This window comes from Micromys minutus (assembly GCF_963924665.1).
Source record: "Micromys minutus genome assembly, chromosome: 19".
In the NCBI taxonomy this organism is placed as follows: Eukaryota; Metazoa; Chordata; class Mammalia; order Rodentia; family Muridae; genus Micromys; species Micromys minutus.
Genome location: NC_137954.1, coordinates 35,471,291 through 35,487,881, shown reverse-complemented (window position 1 = coordinate 35,487,881; position 16,591 = coordinate 35,471,291). Strand labels below are relative to the sequence as shown.

Here is a 16,591-nt window from a genome sequence, read left to right as displayed (position 1 = left end):
TTTTTAATATTTCAGTAGGGGTTTAAATAAAAATGGCCCCATAGGCTCATATGTTTGTATGTTTAGTCCCCAGCTCATGACCTTTTTGGAAAAAGCAGGAGGATGGCTTAGTGAGTTAGCTGTGTCTCTGAGGATGAACTTTGAGGTTTCAAAAGCCTACACCAGGCCCCAGAATCAGGAGATCTTTCTCCCTTTCCCTCCCTCCCTCCCTTCCTCCCTCCCTCCCTCTCTCTCTCTTCTTCCTTCCCCCTCTCTCTTCTATCCATGGATCAAAGGATAGCTCTCAGCTACTGCTTCTGTGCCATGCCTGCCTGCATGCTGCCATGCTTCCTGCTATGATAATGGGCTAACCTTCTGAACTATAACTGAGCCTCAGTAAAATGCTTTCTTTTTAAGAGTTGCCTTAGTCATGGTGTCTCTGCACAGCAACAGAACAATGACTAGGAGACAATGGCATTGAACTACATACTTAGGGTCTGTAGCTTTTCTCTTCGCACATAGCAGTTTCAAAGTAAGTTTTACAAAGTGAGTTTATTGTATAAATTTATTTTCTAGTGTGTACCACAAAAGAAAACAGTACAATGCCTATGTCATTCTGCATGCTGGAACACAGACTACTGTTGCATGTATATGCATGCACTGAAGGGTCTGTGGCAGGTCTGTGGGTAGCACAATAAGCTCATTTTTCTGCCTTTCATGTTGCTTGCTCTAAACAGTTCTGGCTTGAGAAGGGGAACAGTATCTGAATAGCCAAGTACCAGCCTGGCAGTATGGAAAACCTCAGGTAAGAAACTTCAGGGCTTCTTCTCTTTAGCCCTGTTTTTCTTGGTTCTCCCAGTAAATCTTGGGAAACAATACTGACTTAGCCCCCTGATAAATATCTTGGTCATTTGTGCACAGATTACATGTATATAGACAGCAACTGTGAGGGTATCACGTGCAATACATGGAGGTACTGTAAACCCTGATGTAGCAGCAGCTACCCTAGTCCTGTTGACTTCCCTGTCACAGATCCCTAGGTAACTTGGCATCACTTCTCTATAGACCCATGCCTGCTGTGCACCTCACAGAGGAAGCAGCACCCTGGGAGAAGCTTGTCTGCATGCTCTGCTTCTTAGATACTTAGATACCTTGGGCATGGCATCTCCCAGATCACAGGTTCCCCTTTCTGTGAAGTGAGAACATGTATGATTTCTCATCTTCTGTTAGGGGAGGCAAGTGGAATCAAACACTGTATTTTGGCACCCAGCATATTCTGGTTGCTGCTATTAGTGTCTCAGGCTAGGCAACAAGAACAGGAAGAGCCGAGGGTATCCCCTCTGTGTGGTAGGCAGTGAGGAGAGCTCAACCTTGAAAGCAGGGGTGTTGGTGTCATAGAGATACCAAGCTCCACTTGCTGTGAGGGTCACAGAAGCCCACATCTGCACTGTGAGTGGCTGACTCCCGCATGCATGCTCCAGCTGCAGCTGTTCCCATGATGTCACTTCTGGCACTTCTATGTCTGTGCTGCCTCCTGCTCTGCAAGCGCTTCCTATCTCTGGGTTGATTCAGCTTTTCTTTCTCCTAACCTGGGGCTTTACAAGGAACAAGAAAGTCATTCTTTATTAAGATCTGGCAGCATCTGCATTTGCGGGAGGCCAGGAGGTGCTCACCTTGTCAGGAATGCTCTTAGGTGACACTGCAGTTAGCCTGTAGAACTGGCTAACTCTAAGCACAGACAGAAGTGCCACTTCAAAAGTGCTGGGAAGTGCTGATGCTGGTTGGATGTTGTCAGGGGCTGCTGGGAAATATTCCATCTGCTTATTCAGGGGGAAGGAAGAGGAGAAGAACCAAACAGATGGAGGGATGAATTAATTAAACATGGGACTTGGTTCAGAATTCTTTGCTCTCCCTCCTAAGGGTGGGACACAGGGAAAGGTACACTGGATGCTCTGCTATAGCCCCAGAAATGGCTGCTCAGTTCTGATGCTGCAGCTGTCTTGGAGCCCTCCCCCTGATGCCATCCATGTCTTGAGTCATCTAGCAGTTACCCCATGTGTGTTGACCTGACTCAAAAGTAAGTGCAGCCTGGGAGTCCTTACCCAGATGCTCTATTCCTTCTCTGTGATGAGGCTTGTATAGAGGCCTAAGGCTGCTCTGCTAGTCTCCTGGTAAGTAGTAGACAGAAAGGCCACGACTACTGAGTGGTATGTTGGCATGGATAGGGTCTGTGTACAGTTGTTCCAATAACTCAAATATACCAGGATGACTTGGAAAGATAGCTTTGTATCACTAGGAAGCTCTGGAAGGTGCAGTGTGCAGGCCTGCAAGGCTGGCTGGTGGCTGAAAGGCAAAAGGCTTCTGTAGAGGACTAACAATAAATGGAGCATCCTGATAAGGCCAAGAGTGAGGGCCAAGGGATGGAGAACAGTGCGGAGCAAGGAGAGGGAAGCCGAATGGTATGCTGCACTGTTTATGGGTTAGGTGCTTACTCTCTAAGAAAGCTTGCTCAGCCACCCAGGAATCTGCTCAGTTCTCCCATCTTGTCCTTGACTTCAGAGGATCCCAGATTGAACCTGCTGCTGACCTGAGCATAGTAAGAAACCAAGATATTTCTGACACAACGGCTTTAGAAGCACTGGGATGCCTTCTAGATGTAGCACCATCCAAGATGGGAGATGGAGGCACTGGAGGATGACTGGCTGACCTTCCCCATGGTTCATGCCGTGGAAATTAGTGTTGTTCAATAGCAAGTACATCATCTGCCTAAAGACACAGACATTGCAATGACACCCAGAAGGCAACCTGAGTGTAGATGTGCTCACAAGTGTGGTAGAAGTGGCCACTGACCTATCTTCTACTCACATCTGAAGAGGGAGTTTTTGACTAACACATGGTCTGTACTTCTGGGAGCTAATAGGTGGCTCCGCTGGCAGGTGCCTATTCCTTCAGCTGGGTAAGATTCATAGTTATATGATGATACCAGAATGCATGTTTTCAAGTCCAGGCTGGGCCTACTAGTTATTGAGGATGGTTTCCCAGAGTGGTAACAACTGTCTTCCACTTAGTCTTTCCAGTGTAGATATGTTAAGGTTGACTATGTATATAAGTTCCTTGGAGTAAGCTGACGGAGTTCTCTAGGCCTCAGCTTCTGCAGTGCATGATGATGACATGATGAGGGTTATGTAGGAATGGCTCATGCTGGTCCTCAGGAGTCTAATAGTCTAGTGCAGAGAAGGTGCCCACCTGTGAGCTGCTATCAGCACCACCACCATTATCACCATCGTTCTCACCACCACCACCATCATTAAGGCATAGTCCCCTGCCTCACTCACCACCACTGTCCCTGTCTCACTAATAACACACATAGAATCAGAGTCTCTGAAGAAGAGAAAGGTACTTTAAAAGCATGCAGGGGCCAGTTTCTAACATGGCTATGCCACTTTGCATCTGTGTACACCTCCCAATTACACAAACCACAGGATCACTACAGAAGCAGTAAGAATGGTGGTGGTGGCTAAAGTCACAGCTGACTCAAATAAACAGGCAAGGTATGAGTACTGGGATGGGATGAGGAGGAGGGTGGAGCCTGAAAAAAAAAGGTTTGTTTCCAAAAACACCTCTTACTCATCACTAACTCTCATGCATGTGTGTATGACTGTATATGTATATGTAAGGTGTGATACATACACACAGTTATGTGTGTAAATGTTCATGAGTATGTGCCATGAAGAAATGTGGAGTCAGAGGATAACTTCCATGTTGGTTCTCACCTCCCACAGTGTTTGACACAGGGGCCTTCTGTGTACTGGGCTATTTGGCCTACACTTCAAGGACCCTCTTCTCTCTTCCTTGCATTTCACTGTGGGATACTATGCTATTGAAGTTGGTTTTATGGGGGCTCTGGGGGTTCAAACTCAGGTCCTCACACTTTCACAGTACATGCTTTGAGCCATTGCCCCAGCCCTCTATATAAGTTCCTCTCTATTATATTTAAGGGCAAAAGAGACTTTGGAGGCAGATATTTTGTGTACATATGCCAGATATTTTCTCACATGATAGGAAAGAGGTTGAGCAACCCCTGTAAAGGGAGCCTGAGCCAGAAAGCCTGCCACAGCTGCTCAGCATGTAGGTGGTGCTTTTAACTGACTGAGTGGCTTACTTGTTGCTGTCTCGGTATTCATAGACATGACATCCTTGAGGCAATCCAGTCTCATGGTCCAGAGTAAAAGCAAGCTTCAGCTAAACAAAGAGAAAAGAAAAACAAGTGAGTTTTGGCTCAGTGGAATGAAGAAATGAAACCAATCAGCTCCCTCCGGTGGATGTGCTGTGGAAACTTCAGCCTCTCACTGTGAAAGAGCCATACATCACTGGAGCTCTGCCAGCCACAAGAACTGTCACCAGGAGCATCTTATGCATTGGCCATGTAATTAGTACTCATCAAGCACGTTTTATACTAGCCTCTGAGCTAGCAGAGGACACAGGAGCACTACAGCAAAGGAATCATCTTCATGGAGCCTGCTGTCTGTCACAAGAGCGAACCTCTATTCTAAGGAACATCCAGGTATATGTAGAAGTTTGAACTGAAGAGAGTTCTTGGAACCTTTATGGTGAGCAAAATATAACTTACCATGTTTCTAGAAAAAGCAAATGAGCTGACCTACACAGAACAGGGCTGTGGGAAGGAGGGGTGACTACAGGTCACAGGTGAAGGAGCAGATAGTTGTCCTGGTCACAGCATGTACACGGGTCCTTAGCAGGAGCTGCAGGAACTAAAGGATGGCTAGAAGCTGGGTCTAATAGCTACAAGGATCACAGTGGACAGTGACACTGCAGGAGGAAGGCCACACAAAGTATGCACAATGCTCTTGGCTATACTAGACTCTTTGACCTTTGCCTTAACTACAAAAGAAGTCTCCTAATCTTCTCTAAGAAAGGGGTGAATGATGTCACCAAAGTTCTGCTTGGGAAGACCCCTCCGGCTGGCTACTGTGTCATCTGCAGGAGGAGGAGAGAAACAGAAGCCTACACAGGGCTGTTCCTGAGGCTGAGGGAATAGGAATGGGGACCAGAGGAAAGGAAGAAAAGATGGAGAGAAATGGATGCTTGGGTGATCTAAATGGCAGTGAGTTTTCAAAGTAGATACAGCAACAGAAAGGAGAACTGAGGTTCAAGGTTTTGATTTGAACAACCAGTTATACTGCTAGGAGAGAAGGGAGTTCAAAATTTGGTTAGGAACATGTTAACTTGTAGACCCCATTAGTGAAGATGAAAACAGGAATATAGTGAGTCCTGTTTTTTTTTTTTTTTTTTTTTTTTTTTTTCAGGACTCTGGCAAGGAGACCTCAGGTGAATACAGAGTTTCACAGGGCTCAGGCAGGTTTACTCTCTGTCCTGCTGGAACCCAGGGCTCAGGAAGCTTGAGCATTTCCAATGTGGAGCCAATCACCATCTCTAAAAATTCCCTGGGCTTTTAAATCACCAGGGGAAATTTAGCTACATTAACTCCATGTTAGGGGGATACATTATTATGATTTTTCCTGTAGGGTTGTTAACACAGCTAATGATCTGCACTATTAGATACTGGACAAGTTTTCTCTCCCTCAGAGCAAAGCACACTCTTGGGAATGGTCTGTCCTCTTACTGACCCAGATGAACATTCAAGTTAGAAACAAATGCTTCTTTACCACACAAAGCCAGGAACTTCACTGGAGTCAAAGGCATGCTTTTCTTACAGAGTATACCTTGGCTCTAACCAGGCCTCTATTTCAGTTAAATAAAAAAGAATTTAGTTCAGCTACTATGGAAATCAGTATAGAGGCTTCTCCAATAAAAGAAAAGAAGGAAGGGAGAGAGGGAGGGAGGGAAGAATGAAGAAATAGCATCATCCCATGACCAGTTCTACCACCCCTAGACATCTGTCTGAAGGGAGTTAAGGTCAGCATAACACAGACATCTGCACCAAAGCAGGCTTCACAGCAGTTCTATAGAGCCTGCCTAGATGCCCATCAAGAGAAGAATGGATACAGAAAATGTGGTACATATACACAGTGGAGTTTTACTCAGCAATAAAAAAGAATGAGAGCTGGGAGACTGTCCAGTGGTTAAGGCACTTTTTGCTTTAGTATGATGACCAGAGTTGGATCCCTACAACCCACATAAATGCCTGTAATTCTAATCCTGGAGATGAGAGAGGGGGATCTCCAGAGCACGTTGGCTTGAAAGACTTGCTGTATCAGTGAGCACTGGGTTTGATGGGAGACTGTACCTCAAAGAAAAAAATGGAAAAGCAACTAAGGATGATTCTCAAACCTCCACATGCACACACCCACCACACATACCCACACACATGTAAGCACAGTGGAAAATGGAAAAAGCAATAAGAATAAAAGTTTGTCATTTGGAGGGAAGTGAATATTAAGTGAAATAAGCTGGGCCTAGACAGACACATGCATTCTATCTCAGGCATGGAATCTAGAAAGAGACTTGAGAGTAGAGGTGCTTCTATTTTGGAAGGGTCAGGGGAGTAGGGACATGGCACAGCAACTGGGATGACCATCAGAGTATAAATACATGTGTATAGAAAGGTCAACACAAATTCATTATTTTGTATAATTAGTACATAAATAGATGTGGTTGTATATGCATCTGGTTCTAGCACTTGGGATGCTGAGGCAGAAGGACCAAAGTTCAGGGCCATCCTGGGCCACCTACGCAGATTCTGTGTCAAAAAGAAGCATCCCCCAAACAAAGCAAAAGAACTCACTGCACAGCAGCAGCTCAATGACAATGACAACATTTAGTCACAACTACAACCTTTTGCCCTCACTTCTTTCTTTCTAGCTGAAGCAGTGTATTGATTTTATCTATTAAAAATGAACGAACAAACAAAAACAAAAAAACCTACACTCTTAGACATTTTTGTATCTTCTGCCTCAATATTTAAAGCTATGGACTTGTGGCTAGAGAAAGGTTTCACCATGAAACTGGTTGCCTCTGTATCAAAGACCAGCAATGGTGGGGAAAGCAAGGAACAATGACAGCCCCCCCTCAGTCCATGTGGGAGAGCTGGTGGCCATGAAGCTGCTCATGAGCAATTCTCACCAACTGAGGATGTTTGGGATGGGCAGATAAAGCAGATCATACATTTGACTGCATACTACGGAAACCACAAAGACTAGATGAACAAAAGGTTGGGGAGTGGGGAGGGTGGTGAGGGAAACAGCTCAGTGGGAACATTTTCTAGATTGCTTGTGACAAGGTACTTTGATTCTGAGTAAAGACTAGCATGCCCCACGTCTTGTTTTATATTTTTTCTGTTTCTCTGGGTTTTTGGCTCCTGGGTTTAGTAGAGCTGGTCTTTGCTGAATGTCTCTGCCTATCCTACTGGTCACTGTACCGAGAACTGTAGTATTCAGCTTCTTAACCACCCCCAAATGCTTTCCCCCTCTATCAAGAAGGGAATGGGGTCAGGGAGGACTAGGTATCAGGCTGCTTCAGGGAGGCAGGAGGGCTGAGCTACTACAGCAAGCTGCATGTAAGAGTATGAGGAATTTACATGGTCAGAAAGGGAAACCACAGCAAGTGTCAGAGGAGAAGACACCTGGTGCTCAGGTAGAAATGGCAAGCCTGAAGGTGAGCCTGCAGAAGGGCTTTGGGCAAGGCCATTATGGCAGGCTAAAAAGATAAGGCCGGGTTGTGGGGATGCCAGAATCTGCCTCCAAGCTCCAAAAGTAAAAAAAGGAGAGATGAAATAGGCACTGTGGTCCTCAGCCAGGAAAACACTGGTAAAGGTGATCTTGGGAATGAGGTGGGGGCTTCAAGGTCAGGAAACTATAGAAACAGCAATTTAAGGCAAGCCAGAGTGGCGGGAGGGAGGGATGAGGGGCACTCAGTTATTGAATATTTATTTAAGTACTTTTATTATCAAATGTACACCAAGTGAAGAAGGCTTTCCTTTATCCTGATAACCACTTGAATTGGGCATTATAATAGATGAGGAGCTTGGGGCTGATAAAGATTAAGAATTTAGTTGGGTTTAGTAATGAATATCCACAGTCTTTGCACTCAGGATTCTGAGACAGAAGGGTTATAGTTTTAAGGACAACCTAGGCTACATACTGAGATCCTGTTGAGGGAGAGCTGTGTGTGTCTATAGAGATAGTTCAGGAGAGAGAGAGGCTAAGGAGATGGCTTAGTTGGTAAAGTACTTGTTATATAAACAGAAGGACCTGAGTTTGATTCCCACAATTCATGTTTTTAAAAGTCAGGGATAATGTGCATCTGTGAACATGCCTGTAATAGTTTTGGGGAGTCAGAGACAAGCAAATCCTGGGACTCAATAGCCAGCCAGTCTAGCTTTCTTGAACCCAGAACAGTAAAAGACAAGAACAACAACAAGAAGTGAACAATACCTGAGGTTGTTTTCCACATACAAGAACATCTCCATGTACACATATGCACAAACATTTATATACACATATTCTACTCCCACAAACAAATCCTTAAATAATTTGTCCACAGCACAACAGAATCAGAGTTTTAACTGAAGCTCACACTCTCTGCTCACTGCTAGGATTATGGAACTTTGCTGGTCCGGATATGAAGGAGGAAGGGAGGTGTCAAACATGGTACACATTCTCTGCCTCAGAGAGTGGGACAGATGGTGAGGCTACTCCCATAGGCGATGCGGGATGGTGAGCTTGGGAGGTGAGTTTGGGTCCTATTTGGAACTGCTGATTTCTTTGTTTTTGGTGGGGATAGCTAGAAGGCTGCTGTATGTGCATTCCTGAGTTTTCCAAATGTATGTGCAGGCTTCATCTGGCAAGATGAGAGCTTGCTTCAGGGGGTGAGACCATCTTGAGAGAGTGTGTGGAAGGAAGAAGATCCTAGTGGAGTTCAAAGGACATCTCCATGAGAAAGCTGGGAGCAGAGACCAAGAAAGATGTCTGTGGGTCTTCATTTATGTCTTGAAGAAGCTAAGGGAAAATAAATATGTCTTAAGGAAGGAAGAGCCAAGCCAGTGTGTTAAACTCTCCTAAAATGCCACATAGGAGAGGAGTGTGAGTCCCAAACAGGGACCCCACTGGATCTGGCTGCAGAGGACTAGTAGTGGGGGCAGAGGTGGGTAGGAGTCAGTTGAAAAGTGAGAAGGCAAGGAAACGAAGGTTGTAGGGAGGAGACAACAGGAACTACAGTGAGACAGAACAATGAGTGAGGGAGCGAATCGAGTGTATCAAAGTAGTGACATTTTAAAGTAGAAGTGATTACAGCAGGAAAGAGAGAGACACAAGAGATGGAAGTAAAGTTGTTTCTGAGATGGCCAGGAACTGGAATCCAACAATTTTCGACCTTCTCTACTGCAGAAGACGGGAGGAGTGAGGAGGAACACAGACAGGTCTAGGCCAGGGTTGAAAACATTCTAGCATGGCTTCTGTCTTTCGTTTTTCCTCTTGAGAACTAGGAAGTCAAATTATCTACAAAGAATGGAAAGTTTGGTGAGGGGACTAGAAGTCTGAAGGCTGCAGCCACTTCTTTGGAGGACAGTGCAAAGACCTAGGTGGGGCTGCACAGAAGGACTAGTGAACAACCCTCTGCAACCTTGACAGTAGTGTGAAGAAGAAGGCCAACTTGGTCCAAAGTTGGATCTTTGAAAGTTTGAGGGATAAATAATGGGCAAGAGAGGGCAATATGATACGGCAACAGATGGATACAGACGGGCCAGGGAACAAAAGTGCCAACAGACATGAAAGGGAAATGAAGTCCAAGTGAGAGAAAGCAGAGGGTCTGAGTGACAGATGTTCTGTAGGAAACTAATATTTATGAAGTACATCTGTTCTAAGCATCCTTCATGTGATCTTATTAGATTCTCACACTACACTCTGCGTTTGAGAGATTTGGTGTGTATTAGGCCCATATTGACCAGTAAGCAGCAGAACTGATCTTCACTATAAAGCACCTGGCTGTACTGGCTTCCTAGGTATTTATGGACTCTAGGGAGGTGGAAGGATCAGGAGCTATGGCCAGAGAGCAGACTGTGAGACTTTAGGATGGACGGGTATTTGAAATATTCAAAGAAAAGTCAAGGAGTGGAGAGGTAGGGATGGGACAAGGTGGGCACAGTCCTCTAAGAAGTTCTAAAATCCACCCAGGATGGTTATATGCTGTTTCTCAGAGAAGCTGAGGCATTAGGCATGACTACAGGCATGTAGGTGCCTACAATTACCAAGTTCAATATGAATAAATGAACACACTGATCCCTGTAGCGGACACATAGATTTTACTGGAAGGAATATTCTTCTTTCTAATGATGTGCCATCCAGGGGCTGCAGGGAAAAGCAGACCTAATCTCTAGAGGCAGACTGGACCTGACAGTGCTAAGGGAGGCCCTTTTTTTTTTTCAGCTTTTGAACAGACATTGATGCCAGCAGTGTCCTGTCCTAGTAACAAGCTCAGGAGGAGATGTGTGAATCAGCTGAGGCCCACAAACTAGGGGAGTGTGTACAATGAGTATAAAGGCCAGTGCATCGATACCAGTACCTCCAGCCAGAAAGCAAGCAGAAGAATTCCCAAGGGAGGCAGAACAAAAGACCTACGGCACAGGATAACCAGGCAGAGACACTCAACAAAGACCAGCTATACTGGAACCAGGGGCCCAAATCCCCAGGGAAGCAAGGAAGAGGTCCTCTCTTGTCAGTACTCTAAAGAACAACAGTATTTCCTGGATACTTCCTAGTGCAAGTCTAGTCAGAACACCCTACTCGCTGCCCTCTCTGCCAGCGTGGGACATAAAATGAAGCCCTGCAGGGCCTCCCTTAGTGGGAAGTTGGGCCACAGGAATGGTAGCCACTCTGGACACATCTGCATGAAACAGAAGCACTGACTGTGACTGCTAGTCTGTCTTCTGGACACTTTCTAGAAGCAGAGATAGGCGGATCTCTGTGAATCTGAAGCCAGCCTGGTCTATGTGAAGAGACTCTGTCTCACAAAAAGAAATAGAAGAAGGGAAGCAAGAAGAAAAGGAGTTGGGAGGGAGGAGAGGAAGAAAGAAAGGAGGAAGAAAGAAGAAAGGGAAGAGAATGGGAATAGAAGAGCTTTTTATTTCTAGAAACAGGCTGGGAGCACACAGGAGAGCAGATTGTGGGCAGCAGAACATAAAACTTCTGTTGGGACCCTCCACTGTCTAGGCTTCATGACAGGGTGAACAAGGTATCTGGTCATAGGATCAAGGCTGAATTAAAGGCTAGAATCCTTAGGAGAGGATGAGAAGCTTTCCACAGATTTTGGGAAGGTGGAGTGCAAGCTCTGCTGGGGTTGTTGAGCCTCTTAGGTTTTAAGTATATTGGCAAGGGAGATCAACAGTGTCCCCTCCCAGGAACATAAGACTAGTTGGCCGAGGAAATAAAGGGCTTCCTTTTTGGGTCTTGGATTCCACCACATTGGGAGCAAAACCTCAGGGAAAGAATGAATGTCCGAGGCTAAGCGGAAGGCTAGGAGGCCATATAGTTGTATTCTATGATGAGTAAAAGGCACGTGGCCTTACTCTGGATCCCAGCCCAGTGACGTCAGTGGATCCAAGCACATTCATAAGAACAACCAACAAAAGGTGAATGAAACAGGGAAGGGTGGTCAGTGTGCATGCCAGGCGTCCCTTGGGCCAATGAGCAAGCCAGTCTTCCACAGTTCAGGTATACAGCTGGCCTGCCCAAATGGCCCGACTTGGAGATTCTCAACTTGGCAGAAGTTGAGAAACTACGCAGGTAGTGAGAAGGCTGAGTTGGGGAGGGGCTTCCTTGCAGCCTGATGACTTGTGTTCAATCCTGGGAATCCATGTGGTAACTCCCACATGTTCTCAACTTTTGCATTGGTACATCTGTACGTGTGTGTGTGTGTGTGTGTGTGTGTGTGTATACATACACACTAACAATGCTAAGTAAATTTTTTTTTTTTTTTAAATCAAGGAATTCCCTGTCTTGTTCACAACAGATGCAAAATGACCTCTCATGGGCACCAGTACGTCTGCGAGGGTCAGGGGGGCTGGAAAGTGCTGGCAAGTTAGAGGAATGGTCTGAGCAGGTGATATGGAAGCCCAATTCAGGGTTGCTTCACAGGGATGTAAAGACAGAGGCCAGTGGTGAAAGTTGAGTGTGGTTTTCTGGCTAGGATTGCTCTAGTTCAGCCCACCTTCTTCTCCTAGAGGCTGAGTTTGTTTCAGTTTGCTAGCTGTTAGGACTCAGGTTCAAGCTCAGGTCAAGGAGCAGTCTGGGAAGCCTCTCAGCTTCCCATGGTTGAAGCTCCCCCACAGTTCCTGGGTCTTGCAGGGTATCTGACTGCCCCTTATGTGGAAATTAGCCAATCCTACACAACATTTGGGGAATGCCACTTATAGCATACTTGAAAGGAACAGAAAACTTCCTCCCACCTGAAGCTTAGGTTTGGAAATTGAAAAATCTTATTAGGAGGGAATCTTCACATTCTTTGAAGTGATCTTTAGTTTTCCTTCATTAGTCTTCACTGTTTGGTTTGGATTTCCTAAGCATTATTTCTTTTTTCCATCTCCTCTTTGCTTTCTTTTATAAGACAAAGATGCTGTGGGCTTTGCTTTAACTTGGTTAACAGCGATTCTATGGCAATGTATTAAATTTCTTTCTCCTAAGTCCACTGAAGTCTTTTTGGACTTGAAGAGCTTTTTAAGAAAGAACTTGCTCATTCAGCAGGATTTTTCTCCCTGCTCCAAGCTCTGGTTCTGACCTGGAAAAAATAAGAGTAAGAAAGAGCGAGAGAATCCTGCAGTCCTGACGCTCAACTTCACAAACCACAAAAAAAGAACCTCGCTCCAGTAACGTAATCATGAAGAGTTCTGGCACCTTGATCTTTCAAGAAAAATACATCCATCTGCTGGCACAGGGACCCTCTAACTAAATCCTGTTCAGCATGGAGTTCCCGATTCATTAGTGTTGGAAGCCTACAGCGAGGCTGGCTGCTCCCACTGGATGACGCCTCCCTGCAGTGTGAGTCTGGAAACCCCACAGCTGTGTCTTCACTTAAGGCCGCTTCTCTTGACTCCACTGTGTCCTGTTCCAGAAGCTTGTTCTATTCTTGTTAAAGCTAAAACCGACAAGACAAGGATTCTTCGATGGTGAGGTTTGACTTGCTCAGAAGAAGCCACATCTGTCTTAGAGCTGAGGTCTGTCCCCAGGGAAGGCTGCTCACTTGGGAGGAACCAGCCAGCAAAACAGTAGTAGTAGTCCTGCCCTCCTGGCTAGTTGCTTCCTCTTCTGAGGGCCATTTCTTTATTCACCACAGTAAGACCAGTGCAGCAGGGCTCTACTTAACACTGTCTTGTGTAGCCTTCTTTCTCCATCACTGGTGAGACCCATGCAGAGCTTATTTTTCTTCCTAGGTTCTTCTTTAGCATATTAACAGTCCCCAGGGCCCCAGAGCTTCTAGTCAGCTTTCATCTACTTACTGGGCTCTGTTTGCCTCTCCCATTCTCAATTAAGGTGAAAACAGTAAATACAAGGTTTGAGGAGCAAGCTTGCATATGCTACATGTAGCCAGGTGAGGAGGCTGTAGCCACCTGACCACTCAACTCAAAACATGCAGTTACTGACACCACTATCTCCTCTTGCATCTGGGCTCAGATCAGCCATTGTTTGGGCACTGATGCTGTCAGAGCTACTCGCATAGGCAGTATCAGTGCTGACTGTGGAGGTGGCACATGACTCCTCTGAATCCATGGGAACAACACTGTATAGGTGTCTTGGTCTGTTCTTTATCCGCCTTGTACTCTGCTGTGAACAGTAAAGACCCTATCAGATCCCCCACTTCAAAGTGGTTGCTATTAAAAAAAATTAAGTGTGTTGCCTATTTATTTGTTTAGTCATTTGCTTACAAACTGGGTCTCAGGTAGCCCAGGATAGCCTTAAACTTCCTATAGAGCTGTAGCTGTTCTATCTTGTGCTTCTGATCCTTCTGCTTCCACCTCCTGAGTGCTGTGATTACAAGCATGAGCCACCCTCCATCTGTGTTAGAGAAGAATGAGCCCAGAACCTGGTGCGTGTTTGCACTTAGTGCATCAATCAAGCCGTATCCACAAGGATGCTCTAACTTGACCTGGGACACACTGGGGCTCCAGAAGAGCTAGTGCTCCCCAGACACATGGCCTTTCTTGAGTTGTTTTAGCCATCCTCCATTCTCACAAGTTTGCCTTAAGACAGAGCCTATAAAAATCTTTATTCATTGCTGCAAGTGTATACAATGTCCCTAACAGCAAAACTCATGTACATGAGAGACTGCTCTTAGTACTAAGGAAGACATCTTTCAACGTTCAGTGAAGTTTGTTATTTTAAAAAATGTGCCTTATTACCCTCCCCTTCAGCTCTGAGGTAGGATTGCTTCTGCTGTTGAGATACTGCAGTAAAGAGTCTGGTGCCTACTCTGCACACAAATACTGGGATCTCACTTTCTGTCTGCCTCCCTTCCTGGTCTCTCACTTCCTGTTCTCCTAACGTGTTCACCTCATTGCTTATTTCCTTTGCTGCAAGTCTTCAAAATTCTTTTAGAGAAAGAGGAGGGTGCACATGAGATAAGTAAAGTTCTTTACAGTTCAAGACAAAGATATGTAGAGTTATGAGAGTTCAAACAGAACCCGCCTAAACAATGGCTGTGACGGCAGGCACTTTCGGTCTGTGGAAGAACGAAACAGGACACTCATGGTCTTGAGAGCCAGTGATCAGGTTGGCTCTCTTCTTGAAAAAACAGAAGAGAACAGAATGATCTTCCAGGGAATTGGCCTCAGTTTCCAGGGACTTGGGGAGTCAGGAGTTATGTAAACCAAAATGAGAGCCAGCAGCTTTGGCTTGCCTGTTCTCTCCCGAGTCTGGATGGAGGTGGGCTCTGGGACCTTAGATGCCCCGCCTATACCATGGATCCCAGTTCCTCTGTGGCTGTCCTGAGGTTTGTCTTCTGGAGGAATGTGGAATCTTTTTTGCCTATTGAAGGAAAGTATCTATAACCAGTCCCGCTGTATCTGTTGAGAGAAAAGTTCACTGCTTCTAGAAGAATCAGTATGTATCCCTTGAGGTGTTTTAATGAGAATGTTCTCTCTGCATCCTTATGTAAGGAGGCCTTATGTAAGAAAAGAGCAGTTGTCAGGGTTCATGATTTGATGCTAAGCTAATTGGTTTCCTTCCTCCTAGAGGCCAAGTACCTGCATGACGTATTCAAAATGACAGTTGCCATCTCAGGCCCCTTTGGGTCTTGGGGAAAGCAACCTGTCCCTTCTCTATTGTCTGCTGCTTGTTCTGGTGAGTTTGGTGCATTCCCTGGCATGCGAGCCACTCTACTACCATTCAGCCCTACAGTGCCCACTGATCACACTGCTGACTAGACTGTTCAGAACGATCTCCAGTGACTATCCAGGAGGCGAAGGCTACCTGAAATTGCTTTTCCTATCCAGGTCTTAATCTGTCTGTGCCCTCTTCCTTATAGAACAACATTATTTAAGAGATGCTGCCCTACCTTAGTGAAACCAGGGAACACACGGATGTTGTAAACTTTAAAGATATCCCAAGTACTTTATATCTTAGAAGAGATGTAAATATAACAGGTTCAGGGAGGTTAACAGCAAGAGCCAGGCTTCTGGAAGGAAATAAAGATATTCTTGGCTCAGTTAACGGTGATATATCACCTGTGGTGAGAGAGCCCTTGGATAAGAAGCCCTTGTTCTTTAAGAAAGTGCATATGGAGACCAGCAAGAAGGCTCCTGCTGCTGCCTGATGACCTGACTTTGATCCCAGAGACCTACATGGTAGGCAGAGAAAAGTGACTCCCATAAACTGTTCTTTGATCTCCACATGTGTGCTGTGGCACACATGCACACAAAATAAATAAAGATGATATTTAAAAAGAAACCATATCTATATCTATATATTACTGAATGTTAATGAAATAAGTTCACAATCTTTGTTAAGCAGAAACTTGTGCTCCCTCTAACCCTATACTACATAACACACAGTCTTTGTGGGGGCTCCAAAGCTAGAATTCAGGAGCTATACCAAGTCTAACTGTTCTAGTCTAGATCTTTCCCCCAGTCATTCTTTTTCTTTGTAGCATTCTAAGGGCTTCACACTTCTGCTTCTGTCTCCTGTGCTTACAACTTGAGAAGGTGAGTTAGACTAGAAGAAATGGTCACCCAGCTTTGGATTCCAGCTTTACTTCCTAATAATTAGGTGACCTTCCTTCTTTTACATCTTTGTACCTTATTTTATGATGCTGAAGAATTATAGGACATAATGACAGCACTTCTGAGGTTGTTGTGAAAATTAAATGAGGAAAACCACTGGCCAACAGCTATGACCTATATAGAATGATGACCCTGTAATGGTAAGGCCTGAGGACAATTTTGCTAATGTGCTAGCTCCGTATGAGAAAAAAAATGAGGTACTAGAACAAGCTCATTCAGTTAGTCCAAATGAACTCAGTGAAATCTGAGCAGTTTCTATAACTGCAGGGTTCAGTTTCATTTTTCTTTTTCAGACAGAGTCTCACTATGAAGCCCTGGCAGGCCTTGAACATACTGTAGACTGGACTAGCTTTGAACTCACAGACA

General features: G+C 45.2%; 1 protein-coding gene across 3 annotated transcripts in view; it reads right to left on the bottom strand.

Moving 5' to 3' along the window:
* DIS3L2 (DIS3 like 3'-5' exoribonuclease 2) overlaps nucleotides 1–16,591 on the bottom strand; it is a 311,663-nt gene that overhangs the window by 25,152 nt on the left and 269,920 nt on the right. For all 3 annotated transcript variants that reach the window (XM_080933037.1, XM_080933039.1, XM_080933038.1), the window contains one exon: nucleotides 4,142–4,221. In XM_080933037.1, coding sequence (XP_080789163.1) covers nucleotides 4,142–4,221 — 80 coding nt within the window. The remainder of the gene's footprint in view (nucleotides 1–4,141; nucleotides 4,222–16,591) is intronic.